At 43.5% G+C, this 22,282-nt stretch overlaps 1 protein-coding gene across 3 annotated transcripts in view; it reads right to left on the bottom strand.

The window, feature by feature from the left end:
- Nucleotides 1–22,282, bottom strand: part of E2F3 (E2F transcription factor 3) — a 76,851-nt gene that overhangs the window by 10,297 nt on the left and 44,272 nt on the right. For 2 of the 3 annotated variants that reach the window (XM_053223203.1, XM_027040404.2), the window contains exons 2-3: nt 3,096–3,207; nt 1,279–1,480 (exon numbers count right to left, since the gene is read on the bottom strand). In XM_053223203.1, the coding sequence (XP_053079178.1) occupies nt 1,279–1,480; nt 3,096–3,207 (314 nt within the window). Of the gene's footprint in view, nt 1–1,278; nt 1,499–3,095; nt 3,208–22,282 lie in introns of all 3 variants that reach the window. The other variant, XM_053223202.1, reaches the window with a different exon arrangement.

The following is a 22,282-nucleotide window of genomic DNA, read 5'->3' as shown; positions in this document are numbered from 1 at the left end:
CATGATCTGTGAGATCATGACCTGAGCTGAAGTTGGACGCTTAACTGACTGAGCCACCCAGGCGGCCCTAAATGTCTCCTCTTGACACAGGTCACGCTGCTTGTTAGCCAATTGTTAAAATCAGAGCATTTATACACCTATTTTTTTTTTCTCCACACCGTCCTTCACCTCTCACACCATAGAAACTAAGTGGGGGGGAAAAAAAAACAACAAAACACAACAACCCAAAATCCAACACTGCTATTTTCAGGTTTCTTTTCTCCAGAGGAGGCCTGTTTCTTCAGAAGGCTCCAATTCAAAGGGCGAAAAGAGGGCCTCCTCCCTGCCACATGCCTCCTGGGGGGAAAGAGAAAGAGAGGGGGAAGAAGGATGGAGAGACATAGCGAGAAAAATTTGAAAGAAAAGATGAGGAGTGGTTCAAAATTCAACAAAATATCATCCGAAAAGCACAAAAGACCTAGGTAGTTTCTGAGGGCCTTATACCAACCACCGACAAGGAAAAGGAGGTTAAGGGAACGGATCTGTGTGCTCTATGGGAGAACAAAGGCCACTACCCAACAGGCCAAAATGGGTCACTGAGTCGTCACAAAATTCCAAAAAAGTACAAAAAGTTACCCGCTCATCTTATCGTGTCTGAGGTACTATTTTTCCAAAGCTACCCTCTAAGAGGTTGGTTCCCCCCCACAACGCTTTCAAAGTTCCTTCTAAAATAGAGGCTCTTCAGGCGCCCCGTCTAATAATTCACGAGCGGCATGATCATACATGTAATCACACGTGTGGGTGGCAAGTGTTAACATCCCTGCTTTCCAGAAAGAACCGAGGCAACTAAGTCTTGCCTCAGTTTACTCAGAAAGTGAGGTGGCCTGCTGGTCGAGCCACGGCTAAGGATAATGTGGCAATGGTGTATACACACGGATGTGTTAACACACAGCGTCGTTCACTTCCAAACGCCTGTTAGAGACGAGCCAACGACACGTGTGAGCAGCCTTTAGATTTGCCACGGGAGCACACACGTGGGCATCGCCACAGCAGATGAACGGCATCTTACTTGACATCTGCAGGCCCCCCCCAACCCCCCCCACTGAATCCCAGGATCCCCTGGCTTGAGGCTAATCAAGCTTTTCGTCTCTGAAAGTATCTAAAGAGAAGGGCTCTGTGCAAAGAGGCTCTGAACTTCTGACAAAGGACCTGCTTGAGGGGCGGGGAGAAGGGGACCGCGGAAATGGAGTGTGGGCGTGGACGAGAGACCTGGGACCAGGGCCCTTGGCTCGTACTCACATCCACTGCACGTTGTTTTTCGACTTCTTCTTAATGAGGTGGATGCCTTCCAGCACGTTGGTGATGTCATAGATCCTTCTCTTTTGCACTTTCAGTACCTCCGCTGCCTTGTTCAAATCCAAGACCCCGTCAGGGGACTGGCTCAGTAGCTGAATGAACTTCTTGGTGAGCAGACCAAGGGATGTGTCATACCGTGTTTTTTCTGAGGGAGATTTTGGAGCTTAAAGAAAAACAAAAGCCGAGCGGGTGGGGGTGGGGGGACAGGGAAGGGGGAGAGGTAAAGAAATGAAGGGTTTCTTTGCAGGTAGGCAAGCCCTCTTTCCCGCTGCAGCCCAAGTATTAGTGTTGAAGCAAAGCTGTTGCTGTCGTGTTTTGGTAAGTTACAGAAAGCTATGAAATTGCTTTATTAGAAAAGGAAGGGGGCGCCCGGGTGGCTCAGTCGGTTGAGCATCCGACTTGGGCTCAGGTCATGATCTCGTGGTTCACAAGTTTGAGCCCCGCATCGGGCTCCAGGCTGACAGCTCAGAGCCTGGAGCCTGCTTCGGATTCTGTGTCTCCCTCTCTCTCTGCCCTTCTCTGTTTTACACTCTGACTCTGTCTCTCTCTCTCAAAAATAAATAAACATTAAAAAAAAAAAAAAAGAAAAAGAAAAGGAAGGGACAGGACAAGTTCCTGTTTGATTATAAAGCGTTTTACTGTGAATTTCTTGGGAGTTTCTACTTTGGCTTCCCCTACTCTCTGGGTCTAGTGAAGAATCCCACACATAGTAGGTGTTCAACAATATCTGTTGAATTAATGAAAAAGCGTGATAGCCTCAGGGGAGCAGCACATGGGGAGCCTAACCTGATGGGGCCAGGCTGAAAAGTCTCCCCAGCGTTTCATGACGGGCTCAGACAGACTCAATTTAACTGGCTTTGCAGACACCTCTGTGTGTGTGTGTGTGTGTGTGTGTGACATGATGGGCTCAGACAGACTCAATTTAACTGGCTTTGCAGACTCCTCTGTGTGTGTGTGTGTGTGTGTGTGTGACTTATTCACCACTTTTTCAAATAATGCTTCAAGTGGGTGAAGAATACTGAAACTGCCTTTCAGTGGAATTGCCCCATCCCTCTTGAATGCAATGTCCTTATTCAATATCGTGTTTACTCTCTCACAGGTGCCCAGGTCAAGGCTTTCGCTGAGCATTACACACCGTTTGTGGACTGCCTCATTCATAAACTCCATGAGAGGAGCGAACAAAGTCTAATTTAGCATCTATGTTAAATGCCAAAGACATAAAGGACTGTTTAGCTGTTTTCAACCTACTTTTTTCTCTCTCCCAGAAAAAGCAATCGATGTAAAGGAAAACTAGCTGCAGTGTATTAGTGTCGGTCAATTCTTACACTGCCTTCCACTTAGTTAGAGAGATTCAGGCTGGCGCAGACATCCCCGGCCCTGGCGCGGTTTGTCTAGCCCCAGTTAAGCCTGCTCTCCAAAGTCATGTCTGTTAAGGAAAGTTAAAACTAAATTTGATTATAGAATGGTATAGAATTTAAATTTGTATAGAATACAAAGAACTTGTATTCCAAGTGGAAAAGTGAAACCACACACATTCAAAGAGCCCCCCCCCCCCCCCAATCAGTATTCAGGTCCCGAAGTGACTCGAAACCCTTTGCAGGGCATCTGCAGACACTGTATTTAATTTTCTAGATAGGAACAGAGAGATGAAAAAGGACACAACATGCCAGCATTATTCACACCTTGGCATCCTCTCGGCCACAAGCTTTGAAAGGTGGGAAGCCCACACCAAGGAGAATATGAGATGAGAGCATCCTTACTTTTTGGACTATCTGGACTTCGAAGTGCAGCTCTTCCTTTGCCCTTAGGGGTTTTTAAGCCATCGGAGAGGTACTGATGACCGCTTTCTCCCAGCTCCAGCCTTCGCTTGGCCTGCAATGTGAAAGCACAAGCATTGGTCACTGGGCACGTGAGCAATCACAAGGAGCAGGGCTGTCTGTGACCTGTCCCTGCCAAGGGCTGCGGGCACCTGCCAGCTCTCAGGCCTCTGCTCTGCCGCACGTGGGGCCCTGGCCCGCCCCACAGCCAGGTTCTGGCTCCGGGGGCCGGGCTATCACGTCAACTCTCTTCACCTGCAACGGATTACCCATCAGATGGAGGACATAGCCAGTGGTCCTTTAGGATTAGGATCAGGAGCCACCTTGTTCGTTCGTTCGTTTGCTCGCTCATTCATCCATTCATTCATTCAACATACGTGCCAGGCGTGGGGCAAGACACTAAGACGACAGCAGGCATCGCGGAACATAAACTCACTTTTCCCCTGCAAAACTTTGCCGCCGATCTCATCTCTAATCTGGGCAGGACCCCCTTCCTTGTGCTCCCGCAAACACTCTGTTTATTTGTATCCTCCACTTATTGCATATAAGGGTTATTTTACTTCTCTGTGTCTCATTTCCTTTAAGGCAGGGACCGTTTCCCACTTATCTTTGTATACCTAGTGCTTGGCACAGAGCCTGGGTTTCTGTAGGTGTTCAATCACTCTCTCTCTCTCTCTCTATTTATATTCAATGCGAGAGTGATTGAACAGTAACACAACTAGTCACAGACTACAAATGGTCATTCACCGGAATAACAAATACTGCAAATGCCCCTGGTATTACTGTCTCCAATTCTGTCATCACACCTGACGCGTGGAGGTCTTCAAGTTTTTAATTTGATCTAATTTCACTACAAAAATATCCACCTAGTGTCTACGGACTGGGCACTGGGCTTAGGGCACGCAGGTGAAAGCAAGATAGGTTAAGAGTCCCTGCCTCCCTAGCGCGTAGAGTCTGAGAGGAGACAGATCACTGAAGTAAGTAATTATTGTGTGCCAACATCTGGGTGTGACAGTCTCCAGACAGGAATGGTACCGACTGGACACCCCACAGGGCCATGTGTCTCTAGGCTCATTTCTGGGGCAGATCCTCCTAATGAGGAGATGCATAAGTTCACAGAACTCCTCACGACATAGAAACAGAAGTAAGAGCTTTGCTGGCTTCTCTGTAGAAAGTGATCAGTTCATCTCGTTCTGGTCGCTACAGTGGCCACAGCCGCGTGTGGCTCATCTGAATCAACATGTGCTCTAGGTGTCAAATGCACACTGGATTCTGAAAACGTGCCACCCCCCAAAAGGGCAAAATCCATCACCAACTGTTTTTATATAGATTACACGCCAAAATGATATTTTGGCTTTCTAAAATATTATTAAATCAGACAGTATTAAAATGATTATTTCACCTGTTTTGTTTCATATATATTTTTACTATGTGGCTTGCATTTGTGGCACATATTAGCTTTCCTTTTTTAAATTAAATGTTTGTTTTTAACTAATTGAGTAACAAAATAAAAATAATTGAAAAATGCTATTTTTTAAAATTTAATGTTTATTTATTTTTGAGAGAGAGACAGAGCGCAAGTAGGGGAGGGGCAGAGAGAGAGGGAGACACAGAATCCAAAGCAGTTTCTAGGCTCCAAGCTGTCAGCTCAGAGCCTGACGCGGGGCTCGAACCCATGAGCCTTGGGATCATGACCTGAGCGGAAGTCGGACGCTTAACCGACTGAGCCACCTGGGCGCCCCACGTGTTATCTTTCTGTTGGGCAATGCTGGGCTGAAGTTCACTCTCAAGGCCTAGGAACGACGTTCAGTAAATTTCTTAACTTCATCTTCCCCTCCCAAATATTCTGTCAAATCCTCGTGTGGGCCTGTTGTTTTGGTTGGCCTGGCAAACACTCTCTTCGTTAGGTAAAAGCCTCTGATTGTCTTTGGGGAGCACCCCCCTCCCGGTGCCAGCACAGGCACATCTGTGCACACAGGTGATCTGGGCCTGCCTGATCTTTGTGTTCCATCCTCCCCTCCCCCACAGTGACTGGGCCGGATGGCACATGACCAAACCTGGGTGAACAAAGGCCAACTCAGGAATTTTTCTGGAACCACTGGCAAGAAGGGGTTGTGCCTTCCCAGTAAGGTTGACAGTAGCCAGAAACTACCCGACAACAGAGGCTCTAGAGGGGAAGGTGGAGTGAAGACACGGAGAGAATGGGGTCTAAGGCCATCACTCAAAACTCTGAATCAAGTCATATGCTGGGGACAACAGCTGGTCTTTCCCCAGACTTCTCAGTGGCATTAGCCAATCAAAGCCTCAGTGAAGAGCGGCAGGGTGGGTGGGTCACTTCTTGCGGCCTGCAGGAGGTCACCACTGATAGAGGCAAGCTCCATTTGAGGCTCACCTAGAAGTAGAGAGGAGAGCAGCTTTGCTACGGAGGCTTTTCCTCTCCACAGAAAGCCATCCAAGAGGTACACCGCTGTATTCTTTCCATGTTAAGGTCCCCAGCAGGGAGTCAAATGGGAGACCCAGAACTCTTGGGCTCCTAAGTCTGTAAACTCTTCCTGAACATTCACAATAAAGAATTGCTCACTGGCCAGGGACCTGGGGGCATATTAGTTTTCCCTCCCCCATCCAGGCTACTGTTCCAAATTGCTTTGAGGCAAAGACCCATGGAAAGCAGTAAGCTTGTAGGCTGGGGAAATTCCCAGAGATCTGTTGCTAAGAAACGGAGATCTAACTTCAAGGACCAGGACTAGGCTGGTTGTGTGACTTTGGAGAGTTGAACCAATCTAAATACTTGATGGAAAATCTACTGAATCTTAAGGGCACTTCTACTGCCAGAGAATCCTTAAGTCCTAGAATCCTCACAGTCTATGAGATCTCAGCCCCTAAGGGGATAGATCACCAAGCCTATCCATCTACGCCAAAAAGAAATGAGCTGAGGAAGAAGCGCAGCCCCAGCAAATCCTCCTGGAGGGTAGAAATTGGGGGCGGTCATATCGGCTACACGAGCTATTCCTGCGGAGTAGACGTGACAGGCTTTGAGAGGTGATCACTGCATCATTTTCCTTTTCCAGATGGGCGTTGCTGCCAGGCTGTCCTGTTAGCATTCCTCCGCGCTGTAGTGGAAGGGGCTGAACTGGATCTGAGATGATGAACACACAGTAGTCCTTAGGACTTACAGGTCGCAGACCTGAGGACGGGCACACTAACTGGAATCTCTCTGGGGAAAGAGCTGGCTGAACATTTGATACGTCATGGAGCAGCATCACCTTAACAAATTTAGGCGCACGTGCTTGGTAAAAACAAACACACCAACAAACAAACAACTACATGGGAGGTTTTAAACAGTACGGGCGGTCTCTGCTCACACCAGGACAGATGGAAATCTCTCTCCCATCAGCTCAACTTTTGTTTCTTATGAGTGTGACCATCTCCCTGAACTGTTGAGTTCTTCTGTTTATAAAGAGATCTTCAGATCACATGGCCCCTATCAGTAAAGCAACTCATCTATCTGGTGCTCAGCGGAAGGCCCAGCCATCTGGTCCTAAGTAGGAATAAAGGCTGGACGGGAGAGAGGTTACGTAGATCGCCCACGTGGCATCTTTCTGAGGTATTACCAAGTGTGGCTTTTATTATAAATGAAGTAGGTGCTAATTTTAGAACGTCAATCCAAACTAAGACGTTGTAATGTTAAATTTCTGAAAAAAAAATTTAAAAAAATTATATATATATATATTAGTAATAACTGTCAGGCAGCCAAGCAGTGGGCTGGGGCGGGGGGGAACAACCATAGTTTCTGCCCATCTGGCATCTGTGGACCCTATTTTTGCCTTCGGGGAAGAAACTTCTCCACAATTCTTAGTTCAGGTGGTTTCTTTGTCTCTAAGCCTGATGAGCAAAAACCCTGACACTGCTCAGCATCTTAGGCTGGCCCTTCCCATAGAGGGTTCAAAGGTGAGTCTTGTAACCCGGGCCCACCAATCAGCGTATTCCAGTATCCCTTGGCTAATGGGCCTATGATCAAAGCAGGATAATCGGCCAGTGTGGGACTTTTGTTAGAAACGATGGGGAAAGTACTGGGTTCTTTTCACTGGGAGTTATTAGTAGGAAGTCAGCCTGGGGCTACCTGGGAACTGAGCCAACATGGAAGTAAAGAGCTGGAGAGACTGAGTCCCAATGCCTTCAAGTGAGGTGCTAGAAATAGCCATGACCAAAGGCAGGTCTACCCAAGACTTCCGTTTTGTATGAACTAACAGATTCCCTTTTTTCGTAGAAGAAAACTGACTTCGGTGACCATTATTTGCAGCCTGGAGTCCTGATAGATCTAGCATGCTAGCATTAGCTAGAAGTCAAGGGATATTTGAGTGCTCATAATGTATCATGCACCATGGTAATTACTTTTCACTTGATTATGTTATCTCCTTTTCACAAGGTCCCTACAAGGTAGTTGTTATTATTATTTCCCATTCTACGGGAGAAAACGGAGGTTTAGAATGCTCAAATAACTTTTCCAAGATCCCGCAGTCAGTAAATATGCCTACTCCAAACCCATGCTTATAACCACTTTAAGGATTGTGAAAAACTGCCACATGAAAATATTTGAAAGTTATATTAAACTGATGTCATTTTACTTTATGATAAATTTAGAGCTTTATTTATTTATTTATTTGAGAGAGAGAGAGACAGCACACAAGATCATGAGTGGGGTCTGGACAGATCTATCTATCTATCTATCTATCTATCGAGAGAGAGAGAGAACCCCAAGTCAAGAGTTGGACAGTCGGGGTGCCTGAGTGGCTCAGTTGGTTGGGTGACCGACTTCAGCTCAAGTCATGATCTCACTGTTTGTGGGTTCGAGCCCTGCGTCAGGCTGTGTGCTGACAGCTCAGAGCCTGGAGCCTGCTTCGGATTCTGTGTCTCCCTCTCTCTCTCTGCCCCTCCCCTGCTCGCACTTTGTCTCTCAAAAATAAATAGTTAAAAAAAATGACACAAAAAAACAAGAGTTGGACCATTGATTGTGCCACCCGGGCACCCCAAGTTATTTTATTCATGACTTTAAAAAAACTTTCCTTTACACAATAAAAGGAATATGGAAATTCAAACAGCACAAATGTGTCTATGAGGAAAGCAACTCTTTCTCCCACTCCTGATCCCATCCCCTTCCTCAAAGGCAAGACTATTAAGTTCCTTTGATCTCCTTTTAGACAATCTATGTGAATATAAGTATGTATACAGAGACCATTGCACTTTACAAAAAACTGTACACCAATGATGCATTTATTAACACAGGATGACCTTATTTTTCATAGCTACATAATGCCGGATTCATTAATATGCCACAACTTGTTTACTTAACCAAATACCTGCTAATGGATAGTCAGCACTCTTCTACTGTAAGCATTCATGATGGCACTGTGGGGTGGGTATCACTATGCCCACCTTGCACTGAGGCAGAGAAGGTAAGGGTTTACCTTAGTGAGTCATAGATACCAGGATTTGAGCCCACGACCTCCCTGGACTGATGGAAATGGCCCTCCTGTTGCCATAGCAACTTCTGGGCTACCGCGGCCTGACTGCCATCACAACGCACGTGTATGCTCCAGGCTTCCTCCCTGGACCATGAGCTCAGGTCTCAAGCAGCCTTGCACACGGCATGCACTCAGACAAATTCACTTATTTATTTTGAATGAACCAAGGAATAAATTCCCAAAGTCTCTTGGCAGGTAAGGCACAAAGCTCTGACATCACAAACCTGTAAGGTTTGTATGTATGTATGTGGAATGTACATATATATACACACACACATATGTGTGCATGCATACGCATACATATGCTGGAGACTAATTGCTACCTATTTGGGAAGATTTTCAAGAAACATATGGGGGAAAAATTAAAGTTGCAGAAGGACACATCTGAAGATTTTATAAGGGTAAAAAAACTATAAAATATAGACTTCGCTCTAAAATTTTCCATGTATCCATAGAGGAAGATCCACATCAAATGTTAATGGAGGTTATCTCTGAGAAGTAAAATTAAATATGGGGTAATGATTCCTGTTTATAGTTTGTAAGATTTATTTGACAAAGCAACGTGTCTTTTTTTTTTAAATTTTTTAATGTTTGAGAGAGAGAGAGAGAGAGAGAGTGAGTGTGTGAGCAGGGAAGGGGCAGACAGAGAGGGAGACACAGAATCTGAACAGGCTCCAGGCTCCGAGCTGTCAGCACAGAGTCCAATGTGGGGCTCGAACTCACGAACCTTGAGACCATGACTTGAGCCGAAGTTGGACGCTCAAACGAGCCACCCAGGCGCCCCGAAGGCAATGTGTCTTCATACATACTAAAGTTATACCTAGCAATTCTATTCTTTGGAGTATATTCTGAGAACATTGATGTTGTTTCTAGGATTTGTCTATTTAAAACAGCACAGCTGTTTTCTTGAATATTTATATTTTTCCACCTATGTCCAACATAAATGCCCAATCAGAAGAAAAGTTCAGTAAGTTATTGTACATTTATATAATGGAAGGTTGTGCAATTAATGATATGCATCTATATATGTAAGTTTAAAAGGAAAGTAGGTGTGAATGTAAAATGTTATTTTTGTAGGGAAATTATACACATAGGAAGAAACGATATCTAAGGCTATACACTAAATCGTTTAAGAGTATTAATCTTTGGGTGGTAAGATTACAGTGATTTTATTTTCCTCTTTCTAAATCATTTAAAAGTGATCATGGGTTCCTTGCATCACAAGACAACAATTTCCATTGGAGGTTAAACAAAAGAAGCCTGCTGGTTTGGTTTTTAGACTGTTAAAAATCTTCTGTACCATTCAGTAGGCATGGGTATGAGTTCAAAGCAGAAATGGGCCATACTAACAGAAGGGCATCCCCCCTCACGGCGGGGAGGGAAGTGGTGTTCTTATCTAACATTTGGCTGAGCCACAGGAAAAGAATTAAATCAAGAAAAAGGCACGGCCTGCTGTCGTTCACAAACTGAACCCTAAAATAAACTCCCTTTACCCCCGTTAATAAGAGACCTGGGCAAAGGAAAGAACCAGATCCATGATACGTTTTGTTTCATGGCCAAAGACGAGGCAGGACGTTTCAAGCAGAGGACGAAGAGAAGTAAATATGGAGGCTAAAAAGATATGAGGGCCAGGTTAAGCTCCTTAGCGGAATGATCCAATGGAGAGAATCTCTAGTTTGACACCAGACCACAGATGAATCACACTTGGGTTCTGGCCATCCTTAGGTCAGTAGGTTAGGGCAGGAGGATTTCAAGAAAGGAATTCCCAGTTTCCAGCCGTGACTACATACTTACACAATATGGCTAACCATTTTAAAATTCATTAAATATTTATTAAGTGCCTGCTGTGTACCCAGCCCTGCACAGGCAGGTGATTATAAAGGCAACATGGTGGTCCCTGCTATAAGAGAGGCTCCAGGCAAATAATGGGAAATGCATGAAGAATGCCACAATGAGCCCATGGCTGGGGGCAGGAACAGGGGCTGGATGGAGAAGATGGTGGAGGTCTGGAGAGGGTGGAAAGAGCTGGCGGTGTTTGAGCCACATCCTGGAAGGCAAGGGGCTCTGTCCTGCAGAGAAAGGTCTGGGTGTCAGGATCTCCAGAAGGCTGTTCAGGCATAAGCATAAGCACAGGGACTTGGGAGGGGCTGAACCAGAACTCTGGTTCAGAGGTGCTGGTGAGTAGGGAGGGGCTTGGGTGCAGAGGGTGAAGAAGGGGCCACATCACAGTCCCTTCCGTGCCATGTGGTTATAAACCACACTCAGTGTCCCCTTTTCCTTGAGATGAAGTTACCCGGGATGAAGAGCTCTAAGGTCCTCCCCGGCTTTCCTCAGCCAGGTCAAGTTCAGAATTGACAGGAGCAGCGTCTCTATGAGCTATTAGGTGAGAAAGCCTGATCAGAAAGTGAATTGTCTCCCAGGAACTGGGGAACTGAACAGAAACGCAGATGGAGGCGTGTGGAAACAAGAAGAGTGCATTTTATCTTGGTGAAGATTTCCCCTTAAATCCCGCATCCCAGCCACCACCAGTGGAGAGTAGTCTCTCTTCTCTCAGACGTGCTCCTTCCCATGCCTCCCTGCCCCAGCTAAATTTCCCCATCACTGGGTACCTAGAATGCCCCCAAACTTGGCCATTTTTTTTTTATTTATTTTTAAGCTACAGATCTAGGATATCTTCACTATAATTTGTGTTTGCAGACTGGTCTGGGAATCTAAGCACATACATACGAATGTTTCTAAAGGGCAGAACTTCTGGAATCAAAGCCATTTACTGATGAACTGGTGATTGCTTCCCTTTCTACAGACATTTGTTTTGTTTCTACGAATAATTTGAGGGACGCCTGGGTGGTTCAGTCGGTTAAGCGTCTGACTCTTGATCTCCAATCAGATCATGATCTCATGGTTTCATGAGTTCGAGCCCCACACCAGGGTCTGTGCTGACAGTGTGGAGCCTGCTAGGGATTCTCTCTCTCCCTCTCTCTGCCCTTCTTCCAGTCACACTGTCACTCTCTCAAAATAAATAAACATTAAAAGAAAAAAAAAAAAAGAAGAATTTGAGACAGGGTGCTTGGCTGGCTCAGTTGGTAGAGCATGCGACTTTTGATCTCAGGGTCATGAGTGCAAGCCCCAAGTTGGGCATGGAGCCTACTTAGAAAACAAAACAAAACAAAACAGAATACTTTAAGACAATTTAAAAAGAAATTAATGCACATGATTTTTAAAAACCCACTAGTTCAGGCAGCTTATAATGGCTACCTCCCCAGGGGAATCAATTTTATTCTTTCTCCTGGTGGTCACCTCTGCATCTGTAAGGAATAAGCTTGCACAGCTATTTCTGGATGAAAATGTCCAGCCCCCCAGCGATGACTATCATCCAACCAAAGATTACCTCACCTTTTCATATCCGTCACATCTTTTTCTCCATTGTATTACCCATTCTATCAAGTCCCCACTATTTCTCCTGCCTGAAACACTTGGACCTCCTGCTGTCTAGACCCTAGACGGACAGTTCTGTGCGCCTGTTGCAAAGCTGTCATTCTGTGATTTTCCACTCACTGAACAGTGTGGAAGCCTGAAGGGGACATCTGTCCCTTTATTTGACTGCCCAGCCTCTGAACCTTCCCACCCAGGCTTAGGAAACTCCCCACTTGATCAGTCTATGTGGGAGGCATAGCTGCCCTTCTATCATGGAAGTAGAGGACTCCCTGTGCTCTTTCCCAGCTTCCCCAGAGCTTGGACCAGTCCTGCTACCTCAGCGGGAGGACAGACACACGCAGCCACTCCAGACCCAGAACCCGGAGGGGCTCTGGCAGAGCAGCGGGCCGGCTGGCGATGGCTGCTGGAGCCCGGAAGAAATCACTAGATTTGTGATTCCACTGGATTCGTTCTGTGGATTGACATTTTGGCTGTGGCTCTGTCTGCTGGTCCTTGCTGGTTCCTGCCTGTCCTCCGAGCCTGGTTCTCTAATCCTCAATATCCTTCCATAAATTCCTTCGCTGCTTAAGTCAGCTGGGGTTGCCTTCTGTTGCCTGAGACAGAGTCAGTTTCCCGAGCCCAATGCTAGTTGACTGCTTTCCTGGGACACATCCGAAGAGTAGTATGGAAGGGAACGTTTGAGTCCCTGTATATCTGAAATGTGTATTTCATCCTCACACTCGATAGGCTGGGTAAGCAAAGAATTTCAGGCTGAACATGGGTTGCCCTCAGCACTCAGAAGCCACTGTTCTAGTGCTTTTTATATCCAGTGTTGATGGTGAGAGACCTGTGGCCATTGATCCTCATTCCCTTGGAACTACTGGGTTTCTAACCTCTCTGAGAGATGCCTGGCCTGTCTTCCATTTATCGTAAAATTTCGTAACATCTGTTCAGGTGTGCAACTTTTCTCACTCATGGTGTGAGGGACTCCTGGGCTCCTAGAAGCTACCGGCTTGGCCTTGAGCTAGAAGAAATATTTATGTTGTAAATCATCCCCTCTCGTTTTCTCTCATTTTCTGGGAATTCCTATTCCTCTTAGAGGGATCCTCTAAAGCTCCTATTTTCTGTCATCCTTACATCAAATCTAACTTTCATTCACTAAGTTTTGGTTTTTTTGTTTTGTTTTGTTTTGTTTCAGTTTGGGCAACTAGATTTTTCATTTCCAAGAGTATTTGTTTTGCTTTTGCTCTCTGATCAATCCCTTTTTATAGCATCTTGTTCTTTATGACTAGGAGCGCCTCTCCTTCACCACTAATTGCTTCTTTTGAAGTTTTCTTTTGTTTCCTGTTTATTTTCTCCATTGTCCTCTTTTCCTACTTAAAGGAAGTCCTTCATGGGAACATCCTTTTTGCCTCTGCTTTTGTGACTCCTGAGGCTCTCCAAGGCAGACCCACGCTCTCTCTGCCATAGCTTCCTGTACTACTTTACTGACCGCTACTCCTCAATCCTTTCCCTGCTTTCCAGGGATCTGCCCAATGATCTGGTCTGCTAAAAGCCCCACTCTCATTGTGAATAATGAAAAACAACAATGACAAACTGTTTACTATTATTTTCATAGGGTTTCAAGGGAAAGGAGAAAACTATGTTTGATGACCTGCCTTTCTTTATATATATATATATACTTTTTTTTTTAATGTTTATTTTTGAGAGACAGAGACGGAGTTTGAGCAGGGGAGGGGCAGAGAGCGAGGGAGACACAGAATCCGAAGCAGGCTCCAGGCTCCCAGCTATCAGCACAGAGCCCGATGTGGGACTCAAGCCCACGAACCGTGAGATCATGACCTGAGCCACAGTCGGTACTTAACCAACTGAGTCACTCAGGCGCCCCGACAATCTGCCTTTCTGAACCAGATGTGTCTGTGTATTTAATTCTCATTCATCAGCACATGATACCGACTACTCACTATATGTAAGGCATGGTGCCAGGCACTTCCATCACAAAGGCACTGGTTTCTTTTGCATAGAGGAGCAGGAGCCCTAATACCCTTCCTACCCAAGTCTCTACCCCAATAATTGAATACTGATCTTAAAAGGCAAAAATCCCTAAAAACCTTTTACAGATTAATTCTGTATCTATACCAAATTAAGAGTAAATGAATAAGAAGCCCAAGAGAAGGGCCTGGTTAATAAATGACACAGATTTAATGTCATGCAAATGAAATAAGAGGAAATAAGCAAGATTTTTAATAATAAAAAATGTTGGGATGCCCTTTTCTATAATAACCATTGTGGTCTCTCAAATGGAGAGGGCAAAAGGTTTTGAATCCCCCACACAATGCTCAAGCTTAATTATTCCCTTTCAGGTCTACACTCTACATGGAGTACTATTAGGTTTATCTTGATGTTCCTTATCAACTCCTCATTTTTGGTCTTAGGATTTTACCTCGCTTCAGTACCAAAGGAATACACCAGGAGTTGACGTTTTCTGCAAAAGGCCAGGTAGTAAATATTTTAGACCTCGTCGGACACGGCCCTGTTTGAGTTCTTTAACACTTCTGTGGCAGGAAAGCAGCCATCATGCGTAAATAAATGGGTTTTGCTGTATTCCAATAAAACTTATTTACAGAATAAGCCGGGGGCCAGATCTGGCCCATGGGTCACAGTGTGTGGACTCATGCAATAAACCATTATCCTCCTACAATTTATGTTTTTATTAAAGGATACTTACATTGCTCACACCAAATACTGAGATTTTATGAAATAAGCCAATCATGTTTTTGGATAATGGAATTATGTCTCTGTCCTGCTTGGTGTTATACTTAAGGACTAAAAAGAGGTACTAAAAATACAAGCAAATTTGAGCTGTCCATTTGAATAGCTGAACCTCATCCCATCCATAGAAAACAATGACAATTAAACACACAAAGATACTCCTTTTTACGTCCTCAACGATTTATAGCTAAAGAGATAACTTATAGGTTTAATGAAGAGCTGTAAACAAATTCTTACTATGGGTTTGACACAACAGTTTTAGATAATATTAATTTAATTTCTTCATGACTTGTACCAAAAAAATCTCTCGGCAAACTTTCTCCCGTTGAGTTCTTGTAGAAACATCAGAGCAACTATTCTGAATCTCAACCAGTGAGTTCACAGAGAATGACTTCAGAATGTAGTTGGTAAAATGGCTTGCAGCACAGTGCAAGCATCTTAAATCTCAGGAAAACAGCATGCGTTTAATGACTACCATGGCTCTAAAGGACAGGACACTTGGTCCTGAGTGGACATAGTTTCACAAACTGTCCCCATACAGGAGCATGACAAATGGACGCCAAGAAGTAAGAGCACTTTTGAAAGATTTATGAACCTAAGAACTAAATGAAGAACTTCCTCTTAACGTAGTGAAGTGTTACTTTAAGTATTGCAAAGAACAGAAAGCAGACATCTGGTAGCCTTGTGTCATGTCAGGAATATCCAATACTTGTACAACTGACTCGAAGATCAAAGGGTGCTACTTTCCCATTCACTCAACTTTCATTTAGTGGTCAAGTTAAATTCCTGTATATGAGAGTTGGGAGTTTTTGGGTCGTAACAAAGTCAGGAGGAACCTGGGTGGAGGCCAAAAATTCCTTGAGTTGAGGAGATGAAGCGGAGAGTCCACGGAGGTCGAAGTAGCTTAAACTTGGACAGAGCACTGAAAGGAGAGAACTGGTCAGAGACAGAATCTTGGAAGTCTTCAGAAGCTCCCTCTTGAGAATTTGGCAGAATACAGTGTATGGATGTGAGGAAACTACCCAAGGCCAGGAAAAACAAATGCCTGAAAGAAATAAAAAATAAAGAGTGCCTAGCGCTCCCATAAGGCCCAGAACTATAAAATTGTAAGCACACTGTTCTTTCAATTGTTTCTAGCAGACAAACTAGAAAAAAATAAATAAATAAAAACCAAAACAAAAAGCAGCCTTTATAATTCAGAGGCACAGGTAGAGTATTCAGAAGGCTGTTGCTGTATTGGTGAGGCAAAAGTAGCCCTAGAATAAATGCTGCTCTGGTCCCATCCTACAAAGCAAGAGCTGAAAGATCAAACTCTTCCTAAGAAACTTAACTGCCTCTCAGAACAAAACTGAAGAATATTTACAGAAATACAAAAGTGTCCAGCACCCAATAATGACTATCATCCAACCGAAGATTACCTGGCTTCCAAGAAAGCAAGAACATATGACCATAATGACATTAGGAGAAAAATCAATCAATCAAAATTGACCTAAAACCAACACAAATGGTAGAACCAGCTGATAAGACATTAAAAAAGTTAATGTGACTGCATTCCACATGTTAAAAAAGCTAAGTGGAGGGATCAGTGATTTAAACTGATAGGTTCAACAAGTTCAATGAATCCCAAACACAAGAAAACCTGGAGAAAACTGTAATAAGGCACATCACAATCTAATTGCTCAAAATCACTGATAGAAAAATCTCCAAAGCTAGTGGGGGTGGGTGGAGGAATACGTGGCAGAGAAATAAAACTGAGATTCCTCATTTTTAATAATACAGCCAGAAGACAGTACAGCAGCATCTTTTTAAAACTGAAAGAAAGTAAATTATCAAGCTAGAATTTCATACCCAGCAAAAATAGCTTTCAAAATCCAAAGGCAAATAGACTTTTCCCACAATATAAAAGCTAAAGGAATTTTTTTTAACCAGTGGACTCACAATAGAAGAAATATTAAAGGAAGACCTTCAAACAGAAGGAAATGATGCCAGCTGGAAATATGGATCTACACAAATGAATTAAGTGTATCAAAAACGGTAACTACATGGCAAATATGTGACTTCTTCCCCCCTTATATTTAAATCTCTGTAAAAGACAAATGACTAAACAAAAATAGTAAACTATATTGTGGAATTTATAACATAGGTATAAGTAAAATGCAGAATACTAGCATATTCTAGCATACTAGCATACTAGCGAGAAGGGAAGAAATGGAACTGTATCATCATAAGGTAAGTGGTATAATCTTAAGCATACCTAAAGAATGAGTAGGGGTAAGTGCAGAGAGCCAAGAACAGCCAAGACAACTTTGAAGAGAAGAACAAGGTCGACAGACTTGCCCTACCAGATATCCAGACTTGTATGCTAAAACTACAGTAATGAGTGAAATGTGTACTGGCAAAGGGATAGGCAAATAGACCCAGAGAACAGAACAGGAAACCCAGAAACAATTCCACATGTACCTGGAAATGCCATATATTACAAATGGAGCACTGCAGGTTGCTGGAAAGGATGACTGTTTTTTGTTTGTTTTATGTTTTTGGTTTTTTATTGAAGTCCAGTTGGCACACACCACAACATTAGTTTCCGGTGTACAAGACAGTGATTCAGCAACCCCATTCATTCTGCTATGCTCACCACAAGTGTAGATACCAAAGAATGACTATTTCACAAATGGTGCCAGGACAATTGTTTATCTGAGAAGAAAAATAAATAAAAGTGGATCCCTACCTCAAACCACACACAAAATTCAACTTCAGATCTAAATGAACGGACCAAACTTTACAGTGATGAGAAGAAACAAAGGAAATATTTGGCTTTGATTTTTTCTTAAACAAGAAAGAGACACATAAATAATACATGTGAAAAACTGCATTAAAATTGACTCTGGTCATCAGAAGACCACAATAAAGTCAAGCCACAGGTTACGAGAAGATATGTGTGATGCACACAGCCTCCTAAGAATTATTATCCAAAAAAGATACAGGATTAGAAACTGGTAGGAAAAAGGAATATAACCCGAGCAAAATAGAAGATAAGAAGAGGCAATTCCCAAAAGAGGGCACTAAATGGTCAAAATAGTAACAGATATAATCGGGGAAATGTAAATTTAAAATAAATAATCTTTTCACACTCATCAGATTGGCAAAAAATTGCAAAGTCTGAAAATACCAGGTGTTGCAAATATGCAAAACTGTTGTATCTTGCTAGTGCACAGGGGGGCTGGGGCTGTAAACCCCCTGGAAAAAAGTTTTATCCGTACTTAGTGAAAACCATCAACCCCTCAGCATGCACCACAAACTCCTGCACATATGCACAAGGAAGCATAAACAAGAATTGTACCAGGCTAGTTATTGGCATCGATGAATCACACAAATTCTGAGCAAAACAAAACAAAACAAACAAAAACAAAAAACACCACAGAATGAACATGGTGTCCTTACATAAAGTTTTAAAACAGTTAAGACCTTATTAAATAGCATTAGGGTACTACATATATAATATGAGTATACACACACAAGCCATACACAGAAAAGTATGTGAGAAACAGGGAATACAGAGAAAAAAGAGAAAAAGCAATTGGGGAGGAAACAAAAATCTTCAACTGCATTTACTGATGTCACCACACAATGCTATTCTTTCTATCCTTTGTATCTGAAATGTTTCACATAGTTGATTTTAAAAAACAAGTAGGAGTCAGCTGGCAAGGCAGAATTATGGGTATGTGACCAAGCACCTGGAGGTAATCTGGCAATATTATTAACATTTTAAACACGTAAACACCTTTTGACCCACAACCGTACTTCAGGAAATCAATTCATCCTAGAGAAATACTAAAAACATGCAGAGAGAGATACATAGGAGGATGTTTGTTATAGCATTATATTTAACGGGGGGGGGGGGGGGGACTTAAAAAAACAACAACAACAACAACAGCAACAACCCTAAATGTCTATTGTCCATTAACAGGGGGATGGTTAGGTAAACCATTCTATATTATATACACCCACACTGCAGAACATTATGAGGCCACAGTATTCTACAGTGAGGTCCACCTTTGGCTTTATGTAGTAAGAAAAAAAAAAAAAGCAAGTCAGAACTGTATTTGCAGTATGGTATCCAAAAACAGCCACTGTTGACAGATACATAGAGAAGGCCTCAAGGGAAGTGTGTCAGTGAAGAGGAAGATAAAGGGTGGAGGAAGGCAGGGCCCTCTACTGATGGAAGGTGTGCCAGAATACAGTGTGTCTGTAATTCATTTTAAATTCGTGAAAACAGAATACAAACAAAACAAACACATGTTAAGAACACAATAAGAGCCTAGGCACCAAAGAAATTATGAGAAATCAGAGGAACCGGAAGTTAAAGGTAGGAAGAGTGGGGCCAGCTAGGCCAGAAGTTCTTAGATGGTGGGCTCCTGGGGGCTAGGGTGCAGGGGGCCTCCATGGAGAATGGCAAAGGACAAAGGTCAATGAAAGAATGAATGGATGCCAGGAAGGAAGGAAGGAAGGAAGGAAGCCTTCAGATTTTAGAATTATTGGCTGTTTCTATAGTATCAATTCTCTACACATTCCCTGTAGTTTGGTAACTCCCAAAGTTTTAGAAAGGAAAACTAAAATTTATCCAGTGCTTACTGTGTACTTTCATATACAGTTGACCTCTGAACAAAATGGGCGGGGCACTGACCTGTTATACAGTCAAAAATTGCGTATTAACTTCTGTCTCCCCCAAAACTTCACCTACCAATAGCCTACTGTTGACCAGAAGCCTTAATGATGGCGTAAACAGTTGATCAGCACGTATTTTGTATATCATGTGTATTATGTACTATACTGTGACAATAAAGTAAGCTATAGAACAGAAAATGTTATCAAGAAAATCAGAAAGAAGAGAAAGTACATTTAAGAGTGCCATACTATATTGAAAAAACCCCACATAAGAGTTGACCTGCACAGGGTCAACTGTAGATTATTTTAATTACAGAAAAGTGGGTCCTCTAACAAACCTTTAACTTGTTAAGATGATAATGTCTTTGTACTAAAAAAAAAAAAATCAATGTACAGGTGAAGGATATTAAAAGGTACAAACTACCAGTTACGAAATAAATTTAAGTCCTGAGGATGAAAAGTTTTAATGAAAAAAAATTAATGTAAACATAGTGACATCAATCCTCAGATACACTGACTATTCAGAAGCATATTTCACATAGCATCTTGGTAACTGGAGGACTGAGAACAGTCTCTTCATCTACTGGTGTGAGTGATACTTGGTTTTCATCTCTGGTGTCGCCAGGGTCAGTGAGTCCCCACCAATAATCCCGGCGAGTTCACGGCTCTCACTGGGGCTCTTCCTTGTGGGATCACTGAAGAACAAAACAACTGTGAAAAATCTGACTTAGAACCCCAATTCATGTGACCCTCAACAAGGTAAATAAAGGATTAAGCAGCCCTGGAGGTGGGAGAATCACCCCCAAACACCCAGACTGGGGCAGATGATTGACCCTCCATTATCTCCATTGTTTTTCTCCCAATAACTTCCAGAGAAGCATCCTAGAGCCCTGTTTCCAGGAAACAGAATATTAAAAAAGCAGTAGCTACACATAGAAGCAAATTTTGCCCCTTTGTCATGGAGGGTTTTACCAACAGGCCTATGACCCTGAGGTTGAGAAATCTCCCAGAGTTTGAAGGATAGAATGGAGTCCCAGGCAGGTGAATACGGTTACACTGATAAGATACGTGTTGGCCCTAAGATGAGACTTCAACTGTCGTAAAACTGAGGAGTAGAAATTTACCTCCAAAAGGGACCACCCATGAGCTTTCTCAAGTGGAGGAAACAGAATGGGTCCAGGAGGAGGGTTCGGAGAGGAGCCAGACCAGGCCAGGTAGGTAGGCAGGAAGGCTCACGGGCTGTGTTGGCTTCAGTGAGTCCCGCTCTAGTAGGGCCCGCTTCTGCTTGTTCTAGGATTTAAAGACCCCTCAACGTAGAGAACACACAGATGGATCCTCTTGATCTTTCTTTAATTTTTTTTAAATTTTATTTTTTTCACATTTATTTCTTTTTGAGAGAGATAGTGCACGAGTGGGGGAAGGGCAGAGAGAGGGAGACAGAGGATCTGAAGCGGACTCCGTGCTGAGCGCAGAGCCCCATGCGGGGCTCGAGCTCACAAATGAGCCGTGAGATCATAACCTGAGCCGAAATCAAGAGTCGGCTACTTAACGGACTGAGACACCCAGGTGCTGCGACATCCTCTTGACGTAAGGGCAAAGCAAGACCGCCATCAAAACAGAAGCTACCACTCTTTGAAAGGAGTCAAATTCCTCCACTTACATCCTGCGATTTTATGAGCCCCCAGGTTCTGATACAGAAATCGGGTGTTAACTCCCTGTTGGGCTAACCTGGGCAAGCATTCTGATAGAGATCATGACTCCGGAGCCTCTGACTTACCCACGGAAGGTTCAGGACAAGGTCTTGGCTTGTCTCTTTTTTTCATGTTTATTTTTGAAAGACAGAGCATGAGTGGAGGAGGGGCAGAGAGAGAGGGAGACACAGAATCTGAAGCAGGCTCCAGGCTCTGAGCTGTCAGCACAGAGCCCAACATGGGGCTCGAACCCACCAACTGTGAGATCATGACCTGAGCCGAAGTCGGACGCTCAACCTACTGAACCACCCAGGCACCCCAGCTATTTTCTACTTTATAATGAGCCACTACCTTTGAGGCAAAGAAGAAAAATCAGACTAGAAAGGCCTATGGCAGAGATTGTTACTGAATGTGTATGAAACCGTGTTCATTTTCCAAATGCATGTAAGAAGATCCTAAGAATACACTAGGAATAAACGCTATGAAAAATGTAGGATGGAGCAGTGGTGATACAATAGCTCTGAAGATATACAAACTTTGGGATATTGAATTCAATGAACAAGCAGACAAAGGAAAATGTTCTTTAAACGAGTTTTGAAAAAAAATGCTGGTCTAGTGCGATATAGGAAAGGGATGTTGATAATGCTAACCTTTAATAATAAAACCAAGAACAAACTATAAAGTTTATCAAGGACCGGACTCCATCCAGCAGCTCCACGATTACAGGAAAAGCAACAATTTGTCTGAATAGGGTCTTAAGCTCACATGGAGCTCACGAGCTCTCTCGGGGGACACGAATGAGTGGTGCATACAGACAGGTGGCCACTCCAAAGCCTGCGTCCTTTTTTCACAAGCGCGTTTTTTCCTAGCCATTTACCTTTTCCAACTCTAGCCTATCTACCTTAGAATGGTTCTAGGCATCAGATGTTACCTCAACAGATACTTGTTAATAGGGCGACTAAACAGAGACATAAGGATCTCAAAAACTACTCCACTTGAATGACGATTGGGAGAACAATTCCTCCCTAATCTGTACTTATTTCCAGACGTAGGCAAGGGATGGAGG

This window comes from Acinonyx jubatus, chromosome B2 (assembly GCF_027475565.1).
Source record: "Acinonyx jubatus isolate Ajub_Pintada_27869175 chromosome B2, VMU_Ajub_asm_v1.0, whole genome shotgun sequence".
Taxonomy (NCBI): domain Eukaryota; kingdom Metazoa; phylum Chordata; class Mammalia; order Carnivora; family Felidae; genus Acinonyx; species Acinonyx jubatus.
Note: the sequence above shows the minus strand (reverse complement) of the source record. Positions and strands in the feature narration are given on the sequence as shown.